Here is a 24296-nt window from a genome sequence, read left to right on the forward strand (position 1 = left end):
CAAAAAGTTATTGGTTTATTTGAAAAATGGAAAAAACAGAGTTTCGAGCGGTGATAAAACATTTTCATTTGAAAGGCCTTACACTAAAAGAAATCACAATTGAGTTGAACGGCGTTCATGGCAAGTCTGTGTTTAAGACTGTTTATAACTGGGTAAATGAATTTAAACGCGGCCGTACAACAACAAAAGATGAACCTCGTTCAGGATGCCCCGTAGAAGTGAGTACACCCGAAATGGTCAACAAAATCCACGATATGGTGTTAAGTGATAGACGATTAAAATTGCGAGAATTAGTTGTGGCCACCGGGGTATCAAAGGATATAATCATTTCAATTTTGCATGAAAAATTGGGGATGAAAAAAATATCAGCAAGATAAGTGCTGCGTCTGCTCACTGTTGAAAACAAACGAAACCGCGTGGTCACGTCTAAGGCTCTTTTGGCACGTATACGTCGTAATCCGGAAGACTTTTGGCGTCGACTCGTAAATGTAGACGAAACATGGGTATACCACTACACTCCTTAAACCAAAGAACAGTCCAAACAATGGATGACCGCAGGAGAACCAGCCCCAAAGGAGGCAAAGACAGTAACGTCAGCTGGCAAGATTATGGCCACGGTTTTCTGGGATGCGTATGGAATCATCTACATCTACTACTTGGAAAAGGGCCAGACGATCACTGGACAATATTATGCGTCATTATTAGGTCAGCTAAAAGAAAAAATCAGAGAAAAACGTCTTCACTGGAACAAAAAAAATGCCTCTTTCTTCAAGACAATGCTCGAGTTCACACGTATGCAGTTTCGATGGCAAAAATTAACGATTTAAAGTTCGAAGTAATTGACCATCCACCATATTCGCCTTATTGGGCTCTCAGTGACTTTTTCTTATTTCCTAACCTCAAAAAATGGCTTGCCGGACAACGATCTACGTCAAATGAAGAAGTCATCGCCGAAACAAATGCCTATTTTGAGGGTTTTCAGAAATCATATTTTTCTGATGGCTTAAAAAAACTGGAAGGCCGTTTACTAAAATGTATCGACCTTCAATACATATTAATGCATTTATAAAAAAAGTAAAATTATCCTTTTATCTATTGACCTGTAGTATATAAAAGTGTAGGACAATAATTTATCTTACCTCAATTTCCGGTATCGCATTTTCTTGTGTTTCATCTTCGTCATCCTCATCCTCATCATCATTTTCTTTTTCTCCCACACTAGCTTCGGAATTCTTATTTATATCTTTTTTTTCCTTCTCTTCTTGAATTTCTTTCATTTTCTTTTCTCCTTCCTATATTTAAATAAAATAAATAGAATTAATTGGGGTTTCTATAACATTTTAACACATCGGTTTTCACAAAATTAAATGCGATAGGCTGTATTTAAATACGGAAAATGTTGTTCTTCTAATAGTATGGTAATAGAAGATTTTTTTCGAATGATTTGATTAAGCTTTAGCAATAACAAGAAGATTTTCCGAGGCATGGATGTAATAGCTCATTTAATTTGATCATGGAACCTATGTAGAAGGCGTGTGACGGGGCCATGGCTGGAATAGCCGGCCCTGTCTGTCTGGCTCTCTCTCTCTCTTTCTCTCTCTCTCTCTCTCTCTCTCTCTCTCTCTCGCAGCCTCGCTCCTTCGCTGTTGCCCTAGCGAGCGTTTAGAAATTACGAACCGATACCGATACTCGTACCGCTTTATTTCAGGGCCAATACCTGAGTAAGGCATCATCACTGGGAGCCAATTAGGAGCGAGAGCGGCTGCGGCAAGAAGAAGAGAGATAAATTGACCGGTCGTGAGTAGAAAATAAGCGAGCGCGAGCGCGAGCGACACGCGGCGATCCGCTCGCGAGAGCGAAGCCGCCGGCTTTGCTCGAGCCGGCGCGCGAATGGTTGGGGAGAGAGTTCGAGCCAAGATCTTGAGATAGACGAATCGATTTGACGGCCGAGCGTGCGCACGCGAGAGAAAACCAAATAGTCAAGCCGAGACAAGGGAGCTAGACGACGCAAAACAGAGTACATCCCGGAGAGGATTTCCATCGACACCTGAGGCATCGTGGAATCCATTCGTGCCTGCCAGCAGTTTCTGCAGTATTTCCTGCCAGCAGCACTAGCAGTGATTCCTGCCAGCAGCCTTCACTAGGTCAGGTCGTCTCTCTCTTTCTCTCTCTCTATTCGCGAGTGCGCGACGCGACGGCGAAGTGCTCGCGATCTTCCGCGAGCACGGCGAAATCAGCGAACAAAATGAGGCACTCCTTTGTAGCCTTCTCAAATTATTGTAACGTGCCCCCGTGCGGTTATCCGCACGAGCGCGGGCATGTGGCCGCAGAGGACGACGCGTAAGCTCGCGTCGTCGCTCTTTGATTGTTAAAAGTTAAGGAATAATTGTTAACGGTTATCGGGAGTGATCATTATGTGCGCCAGTCATTCCCTTCCTTTCAATCCAAAGCCCAAAATGCCAATTTAGTGACGAGGCCCATCGTCACCGTTCAGAGGAGGTAAAGAGCATTGCTAGTGGGAATTATATTTCCCCAGAACGCGTTAAATTTAAAGAATAGTGTCACAGGCGTTAGAATCAAAAAATAACCGAGGAATGCAATTTTTTGCTTTTAAGACTCTGAAAGTAGGTTCTACAGTATAATAATTCTCATTTTTAGTTACCTAGTTGTAAAAATGTAACTATGATTAAGTTGTTAATGAAAAATAAGACATGAAACTTAAGAAGGTATCCGTTCTTTGGAAACACGTCCAAAATCTCTTAAAAACTTTGCAGTTAACGTTTATAGTAAATATTTCCAATAAGCTGTACGAAAAAATTTAATTAAATTTTTAGTAATATTTTTGGAACTTTTTTTTCGAAATATTTCAAGAAATAATGTATAAAACTATTAGAAATCTTACAAAAGATTTTGTGATAAATTTTTTGAAATATATTCTAAAACATATAATCAGAAAATATTACTGTCTACTAGACTGAAAATCTAAAATGTCAACTGTAAATAAACTATTAATGTACAAGAGCATACTTAACTCAGTATGAACACATGGTATTCAACTTTGGGGTACAGCTACAAAATCAAACACTTATATCATTGAAAGATTCCAAAATAAAGCCTTAAAATCTATCATAAATGCACCATATGTTAGTATAAACGAAATAATCAGAAAGGATTATACGGACTGATAAGAAACAGAAATTGCTTATAAAAGGTACATTATACGACAAACATAACATTCTAATTGCTTAGCGAAGTTATTCATTCACACAATACCAAGAACAACAAGATTTGAAAAATATAAATCACCATTTACACATGTATAATTTAGCTCTGTAAAATAAAAGTACTAGTATTAATCGTAAAATACCTTTGTGTAATGTAGTTTGTATAATCAGAAAATAGTATCGTAATAATATCATTTACTCATTGTCAGATACAGACATATTGTAAATAAAACTGGAAATAAAAAAAAATGTATCTGTAGTTTTTCCGAAAATAATTTTTACTTGTTCTTCCATATCAGGTTTGGATTTTTCCCCTTCGAAAATTATTTATTTAACGATTTATTTTTTTATTTATTTATTCGAATAACTGTGTTAAATATAAAAATATGAATTTATTCATTATGCTTAAGTAAATTAAAATAATGATTTATCTCAGGATTGCTTTTTTTATTTCACATAATATAACCTAGTCTTAAAATAATTTTTCCAAGAGATGGCGCTTGTCACGCTTAAATTATGATGTTTTTGGCAAGCAATACTACTAACTAGATATCATACAAAGTTTAAGCTCGATTCATTAAGTCGTATTTTTGTGAGTGTTGGTTGAACAAAAAGTTATTGGTTTATTTGAAAAATGGAAAAAACAGAGTTTCGAGCGGTGATAAAACATTTTCATTTGAAAGGCCTTACACCAAAAGAAATCACAGTTGAGTTGAACGGCGTTCATGGCAAGTCTGTGTTTAAGACTGTTTATAACTGGGTAAATGAATTTAAACGCGGCCGTACAACAACAAAAGATGAACCTCGTTCAGGACGCCCCGTAAAAGTGAGTACACCCGAAATGGTCAACAAAATCCACGATATGGTGTTAAGTGATAGAAGATTAAAATTGCGAGAATTAGTTGTGGCCACCGGGGTATCAAAGGATATAATCATTTCAATTTTGCATGAAAAATTGGGGATGAAAAAAATATCAGCAAGATGAGTGCTGCGTCTGCTCACTGTTGAAAACAAATGAAACCGCGTGGTCACGTCTAAGGCTCTTTTGGCACGTATACGTCATAATCCGGAAGACTTTTGGCGTCGACTCGTAAATGTAGACGAAACATGGGTATACCACTACACTCCTTAAACCAAAGAACAGTCCAAACAATGGATGACCGCAGGAGAACCAGCCCCAAAGAAGGCAAAGACAGTAAAGTTAGCTGGCAAGATTATGGCCACGGTTTTCTGGGATGCGTATGGAATCATCTACATCTACTACTTGGAAAAGGGCCAGACGATCACTGGACAATATTATGCGTCATTATTAGGTCAGTTAAAAGAAAAAATCAGAGAAAAACGTCTTTACTGGAACAAAAAAAATGCCTCTTTCTTCAAGACAATGCTCGAGTTCACACGTATGCAGTTTCGATGGCAAAAATTAACGATTTAAAGTTCAAATTAATTGACCATCCACCATATTCGCCTTATTGGGCTCTCAGTGACTTTTTCTTATTTCCTAACCTCAAAAAATGGCTTGCCGGACAACGATCTACGTCAAATGAAGAAGTCATCGCCGAAACAAATGCCTATTTTGAGGGTTTTCAGAAATCATATTTTTCTGATGGCTTAAAAAAACTGGAAGGCCGTTTAATAAAATGTATCGACCTTGAAGGAGATTATGTTGAAAAGTAAAAAAAATTTCATACGCAAAACTTTTTTTTCCTTCTTTTTGTAAAGACTCCCCTAAGACCCTCCCTCGTATGTTGCAGCACTAATGAAATGTTAATTTTTTTATTTAAATCTATTACATCCGGAATTTATAAATATTTATTTTCCCTTAGAAATCTCGAGTATATCTGTAATTTACTGGGAAAATCGGTCCAGTGCGAGCGAAGCTAGGGAAGATTATCGAAAGGAAAAACCTGTTGTGGCGGATTACCTTTCGCCACCTTTGGCTTCTAGTTTCTCCTGCGATATATCGAAATGCAGTTCTGCGTTGACAAGAATAGTGGAGTGTGCCTAAAGCACCGCTCACAGCCAATCACACTTCATAAGTCGAGAGGAACTAGCGGAATGTTTCAGTTCGAGTTGAAACTTTACTAATTTTTAATGGTATCGGTTCCTTTATTAGTATTACATTCTTAATATTTATAGCGATTTAAACGTTTCGCGTAGTTCGTTATTGTTTCGCTCGCGATCGCGGAGTGCTCTCCAGTTCGTTACGCAATTGAAACATAGCCAATAATGGCCCACCCACTGGCGTGATAATTAATGTCACCAGGCAATGGGTAGATTGCTCATTCAGCTTCGCGAGTCGTCCCTTATCCTGTTCAGCAATTCTCGTGAGAGCGTGAGAGAAAAGAACTGTGTCCCTCCACTTTCGCGATGTGCTTTTATCAAAAGCGCATATTAGGTGGAAGGCTATACGTGTCTCTCACTCTCCGCGGGAAACAGCATCGACTTACTTGCACATTTCGTCTGGAGGTCGATCATTACCGAAGCTGCCGAGAGCGAGGAACCGCGCAATTAATCGTTTGCGTGAGGAAGACTGAAAGTCGCAGGCAAACTGCTGTTTCGGCAACATTTCAGCGTCTAATATATAGCTAGCTTTGGACGTAACTAATTTATATAATTGTTTTAATAAGGTTATATTAATATTTTATACAATAACGATATTGAAGAGCTCATAAAAAAAGTTACACTTTTAAGTTCATGCTTAATGAACAATGAGAAAGTTGAGTGCAACGTTAAACCGAAAACACAACTTACTATTAAAAGCAAATTTAAATAGCAAAATTCTTTTGAGTATCTATTATTTTAGGTTAAATTAAATATTGAGTCTAATTTTTAATCATATCAATCTTTTTTTTCGTTTACATGAGTATCCGAAAAGATTTTCATTATTATATTAGGTGTACAAATAAGTTTCCGCGGTTTTTTATAAAAAATTAGGAATTTATTGTGAAGGAAAAGTGCATTACGTTTTATTCAAAGTATTTTCCATCATTTGCCACTACTTTTCCCTATCTTTCTGGCAACATTCGGATATCCCGTCGAAAAAACTCTTTATCTTTTGACGCTATCCACAAATCTACCCAATTTTTGGTGTCTTCATATGATGTGAAGCGCTGCTCAGACAGACCATGTGCCATCGACCGGAACACGTGAATCAGAAGGGGCTAAGTCTGGTGAATACGGCGGGTGGGGTAAAACTTCCCAGTTGAGTGTTTCCAAGTATGTTTTTACCGGCGCCGCAACATGTGGACGAGCATTATCGTGTAAAAGAATAATTTTGTCGTGTCTGGAGTAGTAATGGGCGCGTTTTTCCTTAAGTGCCCGACTCTCATCTCATCAATTGTGTTCAGTAGAGAGCTCCAGTAATGGTTTCGCTTGGTTTCAGCAATTCATAATACACGACACCAAGCTGATCCCACCAAATACACAGCATGAGTTTTTTTCCATGAATATTCGGCTTATCTGTCAATGTTGATGGTTCGCCGGGCTTAACCCATGACTTTCTCTTCTTTGGATTATCGTAGTGAATCCATTTTTCGTCACCAGTGACTATACGATGCAAAAAACTCTTTTTTTTATTCCTGGCAAGCAGCATTTCACTCATGCATAATCGGCGTTCAACGTCTCTCGGCTTTAGTTCATATGGAACCCAATTTCCTTGTTTTTGAATCATTCCTAACGATTTTAAACGATGTGAAATTGCTTGTTGAGTCACTTGTAGAGTAAGTGCAAGTTCTTTTTGCGTTTGGGACGAATCTTACTCCAATAGTACTTTTAATTCCATGTCTTCGTACACTTTCGGCCTTCCACTGCGTTCTTTGTCCTTCACGTCAAACTCACCGTTCTTAAACTTTTGAAACCATTCCTGACAACTTCTCTCACTTAAAGCAGCTTCACCATATGCTTCTAGAAGCAATCGATGCGCCTCAGCTGCAGATTTTTTCAAATTAAAGAAGTAAATCAAAAGTTCCCGCAAATGATGCTTATTCGGAATAAAACTTGACATTTTTGCACGAAAAAAATTACGTGATGCTGATACGGAATCACTAGTACTTTAAGGTTATGGTGTTGCCGGATGACAAAACTTGGGATATTACGTTTTACATCTGACAATTTCTCCATAACCTTCTGGTGGAGCCATCTTTTGACAAACCGCGGAAACTTATTTGTACACCTAATAATTTTTAAAAAGCTATAAAATATAATTTTTATAAAAACACTTTTAATTTTCAGTAAATGGTCCAAGATGCGCGTGATTGCTAAAGCTAATATGCCGATTAGCTGTGTAAAGAAAAAGAGGATTAAGAAATTTACTGAAGCTTTGAATCCAATTTACAAATTACCTGGCAAAATAAAATGTTAAAACTCGTAGATAAAAAATATGTACATTATTCTGTAAAAATAAAAAACGATTTAGCGCAAGTAGATGAAATCTGTTTGACTACACTGACATATGAACTGAAACACATAATGCACAATCCTCGACTTGACAGCTTACTACATTGAAGATGATACAAATAATTCGATGAACATTGGTATAACGGATCTATCAACATTATAACCATACCAGTAAAAACATTGAAGATTGTTTACTTAAAATGACAAATGACTGAGAATTGAAAAAGGTAAAGTAGTATGTATCCGGTCAGACAACGCAGGCAATATAGTCAATGATATTAAGAGCATTTTTGACGAAAATGGGCATTCATCGTATTTAGCATGTTTATTAAGACCATATGGATTCATACCATGTGGATTCGAGATTAAATTACTGGATTAACACATTAACAATATACTAATTGCGATTTGTAATCTGTAACTTAATTATAGTTTTCGAAATATGGGACCGACATTTCCAAATACCCATATATTTAATCATTGAATATCGAGTGTGTAACGGAGAATTCCGGCCGTACCCGTCTGGGTTGCTCGCGATCGTCCGCACAAATTATTTATTCGGGGATTCGGGAAGCAAAAGACGTTCCCACGAATGAATAACGCGTCGAGCATAAACACGTTAAACGCACAGATTCGAAGTCGGGATGAGGAGTGATACAGCGGCGAATAAACACAAAAGCGAATTAATACACTAGTCGTTTAATTGTCAACAATCAATTACAATACGGCGACCTCGGACTTATACACTACGAACGGCACAATAACAACGCGAACGCGAAGGTGAATCGGTGGCTGGTCAGCCTGCCGATTCCCTTGTAAAGACTAAATATTATAACAATATATGTCCGACGAACACTTTCCGCCGATAGTCTACCAACGGGTAGCCAGCAGATCTGCCGTGCTACCAGCCATAAGCTGGTGCCCAAACATGCAAGAGAGAGAGAGAGACAAGAGAAAAACACGGCACCGACCTCGACCTTCAGCCTCTCCGACGGCTAGAGCGCTCTGCACCGTGACGTCACTGGTGTGCTCCTCGCTGACCCTCTTACTGATGCCTGTTGTCCTCGCTATTTTCCTCCCTCTCGTTCCCTCGCTCGCTCCACAATATTACTGTCCCGATCCGTTGCTTCACTCGATGGTTGCTGCTGTCGTCGTCTTCGTCGCACCTCTGTTGCTCGGTACTGCAGCACGTCTAAACTGCACGCACGCGCACCCGCGCGCCTCGCCGGTTACCCACACGCACCGGTGCCGGGTATCTTTCGGGACACGGCTGGGCGCGACCCAGCCTCACACTTAAATACTCGTCCGCACACCGGGCGTGTCCTCGGAAACGAAAAGATGTCGACGAGGTCGCGGGACCAACTTCGGAAAAACCGTAACCTTCGGTTTTATCCGCGCGCGCGACTTCCTCTACTTATCGCTTAGCAGAGACTCCCCGAATTTTCCGCGGCGATCCGCAATTCGAGCTATCTCTCTCTCTCTCTCTCTCTCTCTCTCTCTCTCTCTCTCTCTCTCTCTCTCTCTCTCTCTCTCTCTCTCTCTTCTTCTGCGCCACAAACAAAAGGTCCAAGCGTAAGTGTGTGTACCAAACGCACACACTCTCAGCCTGGCGCGGCGCACGGACATTTGCGAGAGCCAAACGGACGAGATCGGCCTAGCCGAGATTCTCCGTCACAAGTGTATCGATATTTGTCAAATAATATGTATGTACCGATCACTTTCTATCGATATAGATGAAGTGTATCGAGAAAAGCTACGTGTTAGCCGTCTGCTAGATAGAGCTGGTTTTTCAAATGCATTGTTATGGATGCAGCAATTAAAGCGACTATTGTGTGTAATTCACTTTCAAAGTGAATCTAGAGAGACCATGACTGGAACACAAAAAGATCCTGATAAGATATGTGGACTCGACATAATTATTTGGTGTATAGATATAGACAGCAAGACATACCAGAATATGTTTACAGATACATGGGCGCAATTTAATGCTAAATAAATCTGGACAGCATTTGCGGATGGTGTTCATTACATAGAACAAAGTGCAATTGGAACAGAGCAAAAATTCGACTTAGATAATTTTATGCATTTTGCCCGACTGATACCAAATCTGACCTCCGATAATTTCTATCACAACCGATTGAAAGGCATTTGGAGATCAAACTTTCAATTTTCGTACAATCGAATTTATAACTGCAAACTCGTAAATAGACACAAATTCTACGTTTAGATATATTTTTTTATTTTATAAAATCTAATTTCAAGATCATATTAAGATTAAATATTGCAGATATTATAAAGACATATCGATTAAAGTGCTTTATGCTTTACAATACTCCTACATTTCATATATTTCGATAAGATAAAATCAAGTATGTACTCCGTTTGACCCCATCTTCACCGGTGCACGGTCATTAAGAGGTCAAACAGGAAATCGAAAAAAAAAAATAAATAAATTTAATAATGTGTAACGGACGCTTTTTATTTGAGCCGAGGCAATGAACTATCGGACGTTTCGCACTTAGAAGACAGCAAATCTCGCTATGACGTCACGCGCGAAAAGTCAAATTAGATAAACACAATAGGTGAAAGACCGCTCAAGGTTCTGTCAACCTTCAAATTAATATACAAACTAAGGAGAAATTATATCTTACGCAAATGAATTTTAATCTACTAAACGAATAACATACTTATTGCTAATATACCTAAATTGTAATTAAAGAGAATTTGAACGTTGATAACAGTTTAACTCTACAGTTATCAACAAAACTAGATATTATGTCGATAGACGTGTTTTATGAACTAAAAAGCCATGAACTCTAAGAAATGTAATTAAACAAATTGAGGAAGTTATCATGAGCATTTGTAAATAATACAAATAACTTGACAAACAGCTAAGGTTGATTTAATCGATGTTGATTGATAATATTAGCTACATACGTATAAATCAATTGAAAATAAGTAGATATCTATAAAACACTTATAAGTCAATGACTATTCAGGTTAATAAATAATTGGCTGTATCAAAAGTGATAAAATTCTATTAATTGAAGCGAAATACACGGAACATTGCGAGAGTTCGTAGGCAAAACGGCGCTATAGAATTTTCGATGTGCGAAAACAAAGATACTTGTAACTGAAGGAGTGTGGTAAGATTCGCAATTAGCTCTCTACTATGTATACGAGGTGTGTTCAAAAAGTAAGGTGACTTTTCAAATTTCACGGGTAACGTACTTTCGATTATCGATTTTTTTGTTTTGTTATGTTGGTACACTCTTCCCGAACATCTGTACCAAGTTTCAAGTGTATAGCATTTTTTGTTTGGTTGTGAGAGGCGTAAAGGTTATAAGTGTTTTGCGTGCTCGGCGATTTCTTGCTATCGAAAAATATGGATCAAGGATTTGCATCAAATTTTGTGTAAAAAATAAAATAAAGTGCTCCGAAATACTTGAAATGTTGACGGTGGCATACGGTGAAACTGTTCTGAGTAAAAAAAATGTTTACAAGTGGTACAAACTATTCCAAGATGGCCGGGAAGATGCCAATGACGAGCCTCGCTCTGGACGCTCAAGCACGTCAACAACTGATGAAAACGTTCAAACAGTGAAGAAAATTGTTCTGGAAAATCGTCGAATCACTATCAGAGAAATTGCTGAGGATGTTGGTATATCGCTTGGCTCGTGCCATGAATTTTTTTCTAACGTTTTGGGCATGAGACGTGTGTCAGCGAAGTTTGTTCCGAAATTGCTATATTTTGACCAAAAGAACCGTCGCATGAGCATCGCTCAAGAACTGTTGAATGACGTCAACGACGACCTAGATTTACTCAACAGGGTCATAACTGGTGACGAATCATGGGTATATTGTTATGATATCGAAACCAAAGTCCAATCGTCCCAATGGAGGAGCCCAGATGAGCCAAGACCGAAAAAAGCACGCCAAGTTCGATCAAATGTCAAAGTTTTGCTCACTGTTTTCTTCGATTACCATGGCGTGGTGCATCAGGAGTTTTTACCATATGGACGTACGGTCAATAAACAGTATTATCTTGAAGTTATGCGCCGTTTGCGAGAAGCAATACGAAGAAAACGCCCAGAATTGTGGAAAAACAATTCATGGCTTTTGCATCACGATAATGCCCCTGCTCACTCATCTTTGCTTGTGAGAGATTATTTGGCCAAAAACAACACCACAATCATGCCTCAGCCACCATATTCACCGGATTTGACCCCATGTGACTTTTTCTTGTTCCCAAAACTAAAGAGACCTATGAAAGGACGGAGATTTGCAACGATTGAAGAGATAAAGACTGCATCGCTGGAAGAGCTCAAGGCTATACCGAAAAGTGCTTATGAGAAGTGCTTTGAGGATTGGAAAAACCGTTGGCATAAGTGTATTGTGTCTGAGGGGGGTTACTTTGAAGGGGATAATATAAATATTGATAAATAAATAAATATTTTTTCTTAAAAATACAAAGTCACCTTACTTTTTGAACACACCTCGTAAATAGGGCGACGGACATCGCTTGGATCAGCATTGATCTGAGCACCACGCAGGCAGTTGGCCTGATGTTGAATAAATGACTGGCAACAGTCTTTATTTAATAATTTTGTTTCTTTGTTTGTTAGTTCAGAAGCTTGCACTTCATCTTAGTTTGGATCATCTCCGGATAGTTATTTCTATCCGAGAGACAGTATCCTTCTAAGATTATTGTTAAACCATTATATTCTCATAATGAACAAGAGTGGAGTGTGACCTTTTATTAATGCCCTGATGCTGTGAGGTTTATTTTCCCACGGTGAGGGTAGAAATAATTGGTCATATGGCCCATTGTAACTAGCTATTGCTCCGAAATATTATTTTGAAGCAACTGCTAGTTGCCTTTCACTATTCACAAAATCATTATCATCAATTCGCATGTTTATGTAAATATTAATTTTTTTTTTCATTTCGAGTAATAATAAATTGACAATACATGACTGAGTTCAAATTCTCTTTAAATTCAGGTTAAGAACAAATATAATAAAAAATTTCTATGCGTTTGAAAGTAATATAATTTGAAGCGTTATAAAAGAAAATGAAAAATATGAGTAAGAAAAATAATGATAAAAAAAAAACAATATATATTTCAAATAAAACATCTATTTTATTTCCAAATTACTGAGAAAATAGAAATACTTCGTATATCACGGAGAGCCTTAACTGACTTATAAAAATTCAAAAAAATTAAGATTTTTTTATTAGAATGTTTTCTAGCATGAAAAACTAGTAATTTAAGATCATAATTAAAGTTACCTATGAATCCCTTTTAAAAAAAAATAAGATTAAAAATTTTTTTTTTAGTTTAAACTCACAATTTTGCGTTTTAGATTATTTGTTGCAAATAATTATCATAAGAGCGTATACACCCACTCGCTGGAGTACAGATATAGCCATGACTATATGTTGCATGTACACAACATATATAAACAATCAATGAATGTAAATAAATCTTAACTTTTGTAACGGGACTTTTGCTCGAGGAGGTTCGAGCAGAAGCCGAAACAAAAATTAGTTATTATTCACGGACGAAAATTATATGTAGCGGGCGTTGTCCATATCCTGTACAACCCTATGCTCCTGATAAGCGCGTCCAGGATCCAGCAGTTTCAGGTTGCCTCCTGTGTCAAAAAAGAGAAATTAACCCGCGGAGAGTGTTGTGAGCTACGCGAAAATCAACCAGTGAATAACCGAGAGAGAACGGGATGTGAATCAATAATGTCACTGACTATTATAAGAAGAGCGGGAGAGGTTAGATTAATAACTCGGCACGAACGTCAGGTAAGCAGTGGTTTATATTGGAGAAAAGAAAGTTAATACAAAAATAACATTGTAGAATGTAAATTCGGCGCAAGTCGAGCTACGCACCTGTACAACAAAAGCATTTGTAGGCATGCACTCAAGGGACATGAGTATAGTGTACGCGCCACGTGGGTGAACAGAACGTGGGCTCATGCCACGTTATGAGCCGCCGCTGATAGTAGGCGAACTGGCGCACCATATACAAATAAGTAAGCTGACATGCTTACTCAGTCGCACTCGTAGGCGATCGATAATCGGCGTGACCAAGCGTCGATACGCGGCACAAAAAAATGATAGCATGCGCCTGACACACTAGATGAAATAGCAAATGGGTCGAACCAACAGTTATACAAGGCGAGCGTGAGGAAAGAGAGAGCATAAAAGAGAGAGAAAGCCAAGTAACAAGCCAGTACTTATAGTACTGATCGCTTGCTTGATCCGCCCCGGGTTCGGTGTGTACTCGCTTGGCGAATCTAGCTGGCGTATCCGCTTTTCCACTTGTAGGTGATCGTCTCATTGCTCTAGCTGGAGTTCTCAATTATCGCTGTTCGTATCGCTAATTACTTGCGTTGTTGTCCTTCTTCTATCCTGGCATCAATCTTTCGCCTTAAATAAATTTCATTTTTCTCACGGGGTGTCCACTATCGCCAGTTGAAAGGCAATTGTCCTAATCGCGCCTATTCTCTCTCTTTCTCCTCGATAATAATCGCATCTCCGCGAGGTCCACGTCGCGCGCTTACTATCTGTTAAATATTGTTATGCAGGATCGATAAATAAATCTTCATTAATTTAATGTTTCATACTTTAAGTAATAAACAATTTAGAATTTATTATATAACTACAATGTTAAGTATTTTTAAATTATGTTACGTTTCATTACGTAATGTATATATATATATATACATATATATAAGAGCCATTACGAGATGCGCTCGCTCTAGTGCAACGTGGCAGACTAACTAAACTGCTCGCGCTCTATTTCCACATACATACGTCGCTGCATACTCATACTCGCTTGTATACAATATATAGATACACTCTTTATACAGCATACAAGATTACTTCAAAACCAACACACCTCCTTAATTTTGTATGCTGTAATAAACTTAGTACAGTTATTTTTCTGACTATATGAATTGCAATAATAATATTTGATTTTTATAATAATAGTAATAATATTTTTCTCTTAATAATAATAAATTGTTTTTCAAACAACATTAATAACTCAAATCTTCTTTCATAATCAATCTTAAATAAATAATTTCAATAAATCATAAACTTTAGACTTTCAAATTTAAAAATGATCTCAGTTTTTCAAATTTAAATCTAACAAAAGCTTTTGTGAATATATCTGCTAAATTATTTTCAGAGTCTATTTTTACAATATCAATTTCTTTGCGCTCATAACATTCATTGACGAAGTGATAATGGATTTCTATGTATTTGGATTTTTTAGTTAAATTTCCAAAATTTGCATTTTCTAATGCACTTGAATTATCTTCATAAATTTTAATGGGTATATTTATTTCAATTTCGAAATCATTTAATAAGAGTTTTATAAATTTAATTTCGCTTACAGCTTCTGACAGAGCTACATATTCTGCAGAAGTCGACGACTTTGTGACGCTACTTTGTTTCTTTGTTTTCTAGTATATTATATTTCCAAAAAAACTTATTACATAACCAGATGTAGAACGACGATTTATCGAATCACCAGCCCAATCAGCATCAACATAGCACTCTAAAGTATCTGCTTTCAAATTCCTCATGTATGTTAATTTTAAATTTTTTGTTAAATATAAATATTTTAATACTCTCAGAGCACATTTGTAATGAGTTTCATTGTAGCAGTTTTGAAATCTACTCAGATAATTCACACTATAACTAATATCCAATCTTGTACACGTACTGATATATGAGGGGATGCGCGGTAAAACGGTATAAGTCGACTTATACCGTTTTTCATATTATTGCATAATATTAATCTGACAAATTCTTGTCATATTATTACGTCAACAGCATTACGTAAAAGTGATTTTAACCACTTTAAATAAGGATTGTTCTTATGAAAACGGTATAAGTCGAGTTATACCGTTTTAAAAAATATTTTTCAAAACGGTATAAGTCGACTTATACCGTTCTGAAAATCATATTGTTCTATTGGAATTTGAAGAATGTCAAGCTAGCTGATAGAATCACAACATTGTCAGATATCTATAGGTATATCTAACTATACCTTTACGAAGGTGCGCATACTTGTACAGTCGGATTTGAGACCTTTTAGAAATTTCGCACTTATAATGTGTCAGTCGAGATTTAGCTTTCGATCATTAAACTTGTTAATTACAAAGTGTCCAAGCGTAGCAGTAAATATGGAAAATAACGATTCAAGTAGTTGTAGTAGTGAAAATGAATGTGATGAATCAAGTAATTATGATGATAAAACTGATTCTGAAACAGAATCGTCTGAACTTTCACTGACAGACGATGAAAAAGTTGTTAAAAATAAAGGAAAGAAAAGAAAATTGAATAAAAGTTCTCACAAAGGACCGAAACAAAAAAGAAGAAAAAATTCAGGGAAATCATACCTCACACGTAAAGGCAAAAAAGTAAATATTATTCTGCAAAAATTTTTGTTTATATTATCACTATTTTTGAGTTAGTGTTATTAACTTCAGCCTTCATTTTTTTAGATACCCGCAAAAATTTTTAATACTGTAAAAAAATGTTGCAAGACAAGTTGTTGTGATAAAGTTAACGTCAACACTCAACAAATATTGTTTAAATCTTTTTGGGAACTTGGAGATAAAGAGAAACAAGATCTATTTTTGAGTAAGTTTATTCAAAAAGAACCACTAAAAACACAAAAAGCAGTTGTTTTACGTAAAAATCGACAATGTTCTTGGATTTATTCTGTTAATTATATTGACGAAAATATACAAGTATGCAAAACTTTTATCATGCGTCTATTTCAAGTTTCTAATAGACGATTAACTTTCATACAATTGAGATTAAACCAACCAGTAATAGATATGACAGACAAAAGAGGAAAACATGGAAATGCTAAAAGAATTCCTAGCTACGTATTTAATCTAGCACTAACGCATCTAAGTTTAATACCTTACAGTAAATCACATTATACAGATTCTGATCGTTTATATTTCGAAGATTCAACGTTAACAGTGTGACGGCTAGCCGTAACTTAGTTTTTTTTAATTTAATTATTAAATATGACGAACGGAGTGGGAACCTTCCTGATTTCCCACGATGAAAACGCATTCGAAATATAAACTTTGACAGTGGCCCGAGCCTGCGTACTCAAGATTACAATCAACGCTCTATCCTGCTTTGTCCCACACTCATGTGTTGACAGGGGCCTACGATCATCGCGTATACATCGTGAAGTGTTATCACGCTGATAATATAAGGGGACCATAAGAATGCAATCTATCTTTTTTTTTCCACCGATTTTTAAGAAAATATCCGTAATATTAAATAGATTTTCATCAATTTTGTAAGCCATTATAATGCGCATCTTTTTGTCACCGAATAACCAATAAATAGAACAATAATGTATTTTATAATAAATCGTAAAAGGTTTGAATTTTTCTGAATGTTTATAATAGTCACTATGTATCGTCATAATTAATTAAGTTTAGTACAATTATGTATCAGTAATTATAAGCTATAGCGTTACTCTTGCTCTTAAAAGTGGCACTCCGAGAGCCATCTCTGGAGAAAAGGGCCCAAGTTAAAAAGGGACCGCCCTTTCTCTCTCTGAAAATTCACGCCCACAGACCAATAAAGAAATTCTGGATATGATTAGAAAATTTCCCACCAATACAAAATTTGGCCGTTATCGCTTCATGGGCCTGAGGAAAGGGATTTCCACCCAACCACCCACGGCTTATAAAAAGCTCTGTACAAGGCTGGAGAGTAAGTTAGAGGAAGTTAGAGTAAGTGCGGAGTAAGCACCAGGAAGTCCCTAATAAGAAGTATTTACCAGTGAGTGAGTCCCGGAGGAAGCATCAAAGAAGAAAAATCACCCAAGTATATTCAAAGCATATAGAGAGAGAAAGAGGTCAAAGAGCAGAGAGAGAACGCAACTTTAATAATAAGTGATTTGATAAAATAAAAGTAAGTAAAATCTTTAATCTGGCTAACCTTTTCTTTCTTTAAGTAATCCGCCTTTCTTTTGGAAATTCATTAAGCGTGAGTCTGGTGAATTTCCATTAAAGTCCCTTAAGAACACATTAAGCGTGAGTCTGGTGTGTTCGTAATAACATTTGGTTATTACATTCCGCGTTAGCATACAGTTTTCTCAACGCAACAATATTGCTCGTCCCGGCTTATGTGTTACACGATAGCCAAATCAGAGCAACCCTGAGTTTACGCTTACTCCAAGCGTACCTGAGAGTGACCCCGACGTCACATAAAAATTTTTGAGGCCCCGGAGGGATTAAATTGTTGCAAAGAAAACTGTTAGGGTTTTCCTTTCTTAAATTATATCAGTGATCAGTTAGAGTAAAAGAAAATTAAGAATAGATACTACTTAAAGTATTTTGTTGAATTTGAAATCTGTGAAGAATAAAATAAAGTAATAAAATTTTTTTGAATAAGAATACAAATTTATTAGTCAGAAAATCACTGATTTAATTGAGAAAATAGAAAATAAGTTTTGTGTTAAACAAGGAGTTAGCTTAAATTGAAAGTGAAAATTAATTTGAGTTTATTTGGATTGAACTTAGGAAAATTTTGGGAAAATTAATGGGAAATTATTTTGCAATAAAGAATAGTGAAATAATTTAGAAAATTATTGAAATTTGAATGAGTAAATTAATAGAAGAGTTAGAGAAAAATAAAGGAAATTAAGTTGTTTAAGAAAAGAGTTTGAAAAGTATTTAAAATTTGAAAAAAGTTTTCAGAGAAGAATCATTTTTTATGAAAATAAAATTATAAATCAGAATAGAAAATTTGTCCAAAGAAAAGTCTTCTTTTGTGCCTTGAAGAGAGAAATAAGAATAAATGCTTATTACAGAAAAAGGAGGGTTTTGAATTTATGTTTTGTTCTAAAAATTGTATTTAGAAATAAAAAGGTTAATTTAGAAAGATCGAAAATAACATACAGAAAAAATTTTGAAATAATATTACGAATCTTGTCTGAGTCGGAAAGAAATACATTAGCAATAAAAATTAATTAGAGAAATTAGAAATCCTGCGGAAGAAAATTTAAAAATAAATAAATAAATAAAACTCGGAGTAAAAATAAAAGAGTTTTAGAATATTGTGTTTAAAAGAAATTTAGGAAATCTTGCTGAGAAAATAATATAAAAGTAGAAATTTTGAAATAAATAATTTTGCAAATTAGAAAATTTAAATAAGAAAATTGCCTGTTATAAGTAAAATAAATAATTTTAAAATAAATAATATTAAAGAATGAAGGGTTTAATTAAGAAAGTTTAAGTAAAAATAAAGATAAATATCTTTTTGTAAGAATCAAAATTTATATTTAAGGAATGAATTGCCGTAATATCTGTAAAAATAAGATTTTGATAAAACGTTCACATACAGTTTTCATAATTCTACAAACGAATAAGTTTTAATAAAATTTTGTTGTTAGATAGATAAGATTTTTGGTCTTTCTTTTAGTTGTAATGCCACCGTTTGTAAGTTTTAATACTTTTTCTAACGACATAGTCGACACGGTAGATGAATTAATCGAAGACATTACACATTTAAAGGACAGTCAAATATCCGTAATTAATAGGGTTAATAATCATAGCTCCGATATCACAAGAATAAACAATAACGGTCGTAGTCTTAGCGCACGTGTCGCGAAACTTGAATTAGAGAATAAACATAGAATTGAACAAATAGCTAGTTTGGGAAATATTTGTGTAGATTTAATCAAAACAAATACTGCCCTAAAGAAACAAGTTAAAAATCTTAGGAAGCAAGTAAAAATTAATAACAAACTAATTAGGAACTAGTAGGAATACGATTTCAAAAAGGGCTTTAGCAAATAGAGTAGATAAATTAGCAAAGTCATTTGAAAATTTACAATTATAAGTAAAATAATTCGCGATAATCCTTAGTTTATACACAGAAATAGATAAGGTTTTATTACAATAAATTAGATTGAGATTTCTAGTAAAAGTATATGAAGTTCAGAATTTTTTTTAGAATCATTCTAATTATTGAAATATAGTATTAATATAAGTTTGGTGTCTTTGTTTCGATATTGTTCTAGTGGAACTAGGATATAGAACAACTAGAAAACGGCTAACTAAAACACAACGAAGAGCTCTCGGGAGAGAGATTCGAAAGCAAGAGTTAGGATTGCCAAAGGACAAGTATGAAAATGGATTAAAAGAGATATCTAAGCAGAATAAAATAGAGTTAGCTCGTCCGATAGAGATTTGGTCAACACCAAAAGACGAGGTACAGGGTCCACCCAAACAACCTGCACCTTCATCAAGTAACTCGCCTACAACATTAGAAGAAAAAGTCACTCAATTTCGAAGATGTTTATGTCGACATTTTGTTATCCCGGAAAAGTGTGTTCGTTGTCAACAAACATTTAGGAGGGAATACAAAATACCGTTTTGCGAAAATCAAAGATTAAAAAAAAAGCATAACATTAAAGACGCTATTATTAAAATTGCAAAAAGTGACGAGAAACTTAAAATACTGAAGGATGGTACAAAAGTAAACCTGGAGGTTTACGAAGTTTTACAAAGATCCTTGCGCGCGATTAAAAAAATTAAGATACAAAAGAAATCTTCAGAGCCTCCTTCTATCCCCAAAGCTCTTTTGAGTCCGCCTTTACCACTGATAACAAAAAAGAATGTAAATTGTAAGGCTTCTCCCAATTTATCCTCTGCTAGTGAGCCGATATCTAGAATAGACAAATTTTTCGCATTAATAAAAGATTATAAGAATTCCTTAATTAAGTTGTAATTACTTAACAATTTGTCAACATAAAATTATGTAAAAATATATAAATACTTGTAATATTTAGCAAAATAAAACACCAAATAAATTTACACCTTCTAGTACAAATTTCATTTTTTCTCTTCTCCCTTTGTCTGACATATATAAATGCACATAAGTATATTTATTAATGAGCGAAAACAAAGATAAGCGACTTACACGCAGCCAGTCGAAAACCTCGAGTGTCAGCTGGACAATTAGTAAAGTTGGCGGAAATCTAAAGCGATCAACAGAGTCACTCCCTGACTTAAATGATATTCAAGACAGTCCTGCTTTAGATCCAGATTTTAATCGAAACAGAGCTTTACACCAAGTCGAAATTGCGTCCACTTCACATATCTTAAGCGACCCTATTATTGATTTACCGATCCCTTTTATTAATTATAACAAAATGCCGCCGAAAATCGATAATAATAGCGAAGCAGAAATATACGCCCAAACCAAAGCATTACCAGGACATGTAGTATCGTTAAATGATGCATTAAGTGTAGTGCCAACATTTGATGGAAGACCAAACCAATGGACCTAATTTGTAGAAGGATGCAAAGAGGCATTAAGCATAATACCGCCAAACATAGAAGAAAATTTAACCAAACGTTTGAGATCGAAATTAGAAGGAGAAGCACGTGCTACAGTAGTAGGACAAACATTTTCTAGTGTAGACGAATTATTAAATCATTTAGCTGACATATTCGGTCCTATCCAAACACTAAATCAATTATTAGGTGAATTAGGCAATGAGTTCCAAAGGAATGAAGAAAAGGTATTAACTTTTGGAAATAGGTTACGACTGTTAAGTAGTAAAATTATTGAAGCCAAAAAGAAAGAAGAGAATCTAGAATCTTTAACGCCTACACAAAAACAGATAATTGAACAAAACATATTTGAATGCTTTAGAAGAGCACTAAAGCCTGAAATTCGGCTAAATTTACCTAGCGACACCACCATCCTAAATGCGCTAAAGAATGCCATAAAAGTCGAAAAAGACCTAGAATTACAATCAACATTGCGAGCACGAGCCTCTAATAATTCTCGTTCTTTCAGATCAATAACCCTCTGTCAAAATTGCAATAAAGAAGGCCACAATGCCCTAAATTGCAATAGTATAATTAGAGAAAGTAATAATAAACGATGTAATTTCTGCAAAAGGGTCGGTCACGAAGAAAATTCATGCTTCTCCAAGTTAAGGAATAATATTACAACGTGTCAAATTTGTAATAGGAAAGGTCACGTTGCTAGTGATTGTCGAACACATCTCAAATGTCAAATATGCAATAGAAACGGCCATATAGCTGCAGACTGCCGAACTCGAACACAAATAAGAATGATAAATCAAGTTATTTGTCAAATTTGTGATAAACCTGGCCACTCAGCGAAAGAGTGTCGCAAAAACTTAAGCATCAACCGTGATACAGAAGTTATTTGTCAAGTTTGTCGCAAGTCAGGCCATTCAGCAAAAGAATGTTATAATAGTAATAGTGTTACTCCAAACACTAATTGTTTTTATTGCAAGCAACCAGGCCATTATATCGCTAATTGTCCAAAAAGACAACCATATCGCCATCAGTTTCAGGGAAACGGGCAGCAGTCCTCTCATCAGAGCGCGATGCAGAGGACCAATTCGAATCAAGCGCATCAATTACAAGAGACGGAAGTATCGCTCAGTCTTATACCGTAACAAATGAACCAAAAATTTCAGCTAAAGTCCCAATAATTAATACAAACTTCTTAGGTGATATCAAATTTCAAATTATGATTGATACAGGCTCAGAAGCTAACATAATGAAAATAGGAATGATTCAAAGTTACACAGAACATATAAATAGTACTAGATGCAAACAGTTAAAGGGAATAGGGTCAGAGGTGTTTATCACATTAGGAACAATTACACTATCAATATTTGGTTTACCGACGGAATTTCAATTAGTACCAGATGATTTTCCAATACCTTGTGAAGTAGTTTTAGGGGCTACATATTTTTCAGAAAGCAATTCTGTAATAAATTTCGCAACACGACAATTTATTGTAGGAGATCATGTTATACGATTTCAAGAAAATAATGTTCAATGTAGCAATTTTTGTTATTTACATAGTACAGAAGGAATAGAAGAAGTTAGTATAAATGCAATACAAAAGATTTCTCCAAAAGTCAAAGTTTTAAATCCAGCAACTAGTACCAAAGAATATTTCCTAATAGACACCGGGTCCGAAGTCAATCTAATAAAGAAACGTCTTCTGTCACCTGGAAACGAAATTGATACCACGCAGAAAACACAAGTCCGAGGAATAGGAAAAGAAATAATATCAACTCTTGGTACAACCGAAATAAGGATATTTGACACTTACACTATCTTTCATGTAGTCGATGATGCTTTTGGAATGACTTACGAAGGAATATTAGGCGCTTTATTTCTCGAAGAAGCTAAAGCCATCATAGACTTTGGATTTAATAATTTTAGAGGAGAAAACTTTGTTCTACCTCTATTATTAGAACGAGACCTCGGAAAAATCATGCCAAGACCACAAGTCAATAAAGTGCAGCTTAGTCCTGATGAGTTTGACAGAATATTAAACGAATTGATACCCTTAGATTTTGGAGTACCGTTTAATTCGGCCGTCAGACACGTTTATAGTAGTGCACAAGACAGCGTTAACGAAGAATTAGATATAGAAGATATAGATAATGATTTAGGGATAGCCGACGTAATCTTAGATGAAACCAACGAAGATAGTAATAAAAGCATAGAAGATTATTTAGATTTAGGTCACCTGAACAATACTGAAAAAAGTTACATTGTTAATCTCATTAAGGAAGTACGAGATGTGTTCTATCTTCCTAGCGACAAGTTACCGGGAACCGACCTTGTCTTGCATGAGATAAGAACAATCGATGATGTACCAGTAAATAGTAGACAGTATCAATTTCCTCACGCGATGAAGGATAAGATTAACTATCATGTCGAAAAATAACTAAAAGCTGGTATAATACAAGAATCTACTTCACCATACAACATCCCCATATGGATTGTATCTAAAGCAACAGACAGTACTGGAAGAATGGTGTTGGACATGAGAGGATTGAACGAAAAAACAATCGCTGATTCGTATCCAATACCTAACATTACACAAATTTTTGACCAAGTAGGAGGTGCTAGATTCTATTCCGTACTTGATCTCGCCATGGGATTTTACCAAATCAAGATGCACCCAAAAGATGCGCATAAAACGGCTTTCAGTACTCCTTTCGGTCACTATGAGTTTGTGCGTATGCCATTCGGATTGAAGAATGCACCCGCGACTTTTCAACGTTTAATGGATACGTTGCTCCGCGGACTTCAAGGGTTAGATCTGTTCGTGTATTTAGACGATATAGTTATATATGCAAATACACTTGAAGAACATGATCGCAAATTCCGAATGTTAGTGGAAAGATTACGAAAAGCAGGATTGAAATTGCAGATTGGAAAATGCAAATTTTTAATGCGACGAGTTAATTACTTAGGTCATATAATAAGTGAAAATGGTCTAGAACCAGATCCGAAAAAAATTGAAGCAGTTAAGGGATTCCCAAGACCAAAGTCGGTTAAAGCTGTACGTCAATTTTTAGGGTTATGTGGCTATGATCGTAGATTCATTAAAGATTTTGCGAAAATTGTTAAACCTTTGACCAGACTTTTCAAAAAGATACGGTGTTTGAATGGACAGATAAAATCGAAAGTTCATTTTGTGAACTTAAAGAGTTGCTGTGTAGCGCTCCATTATTACAATTCCCAAATCTTGATAAAGATTACATAATCCGTACGGATGCCTCTGGAATTGCAATAGCAGGAATACTTTCACAAG

At 35.7% G+C, this 24296-nt stretch overlaps 1 protein-coding gene across 1 annotated transcript in view; it reads right to left on the reverse strand.

The window, feature by feature from the left end:
- Positions 1-1139: 1139 nt before the first annotated feature.
- The window catches only part of LOC131675581 (calreticulin), a gene marked incomplete at its 3' end in the record, with an annotated part of 262526 nt that continues 239369 nt past the window's right edge, over positions 1140-24296 (reverse strand). The window contains exon 7 of the mRNA XM_058954615.1: positions 1140-1292. Within this exon, the coding sequence (XP_058810598.1) occupies positions 1140-1292 (153 nt within the window). The remainder of the gene's footprint in view (positions 1293-24296) is intronic.

Source organism: Phymastichus coffea, unplaced genomic scaffold (assembly GCF_024137745.1).
Source record: "Phymastichus coffea isolate CEN01 unplaced genomic scaffold, Cenicafe_Pcof_1.1 PCOF00026, whole genome shotgun sequence".
Taxonomy (NCBI): Eukaryota; Metazoa; Arthropoda; class Insecta; order Hymenoptera; family Eulophidae; genus Phymastichus; species Phymastichus coffea.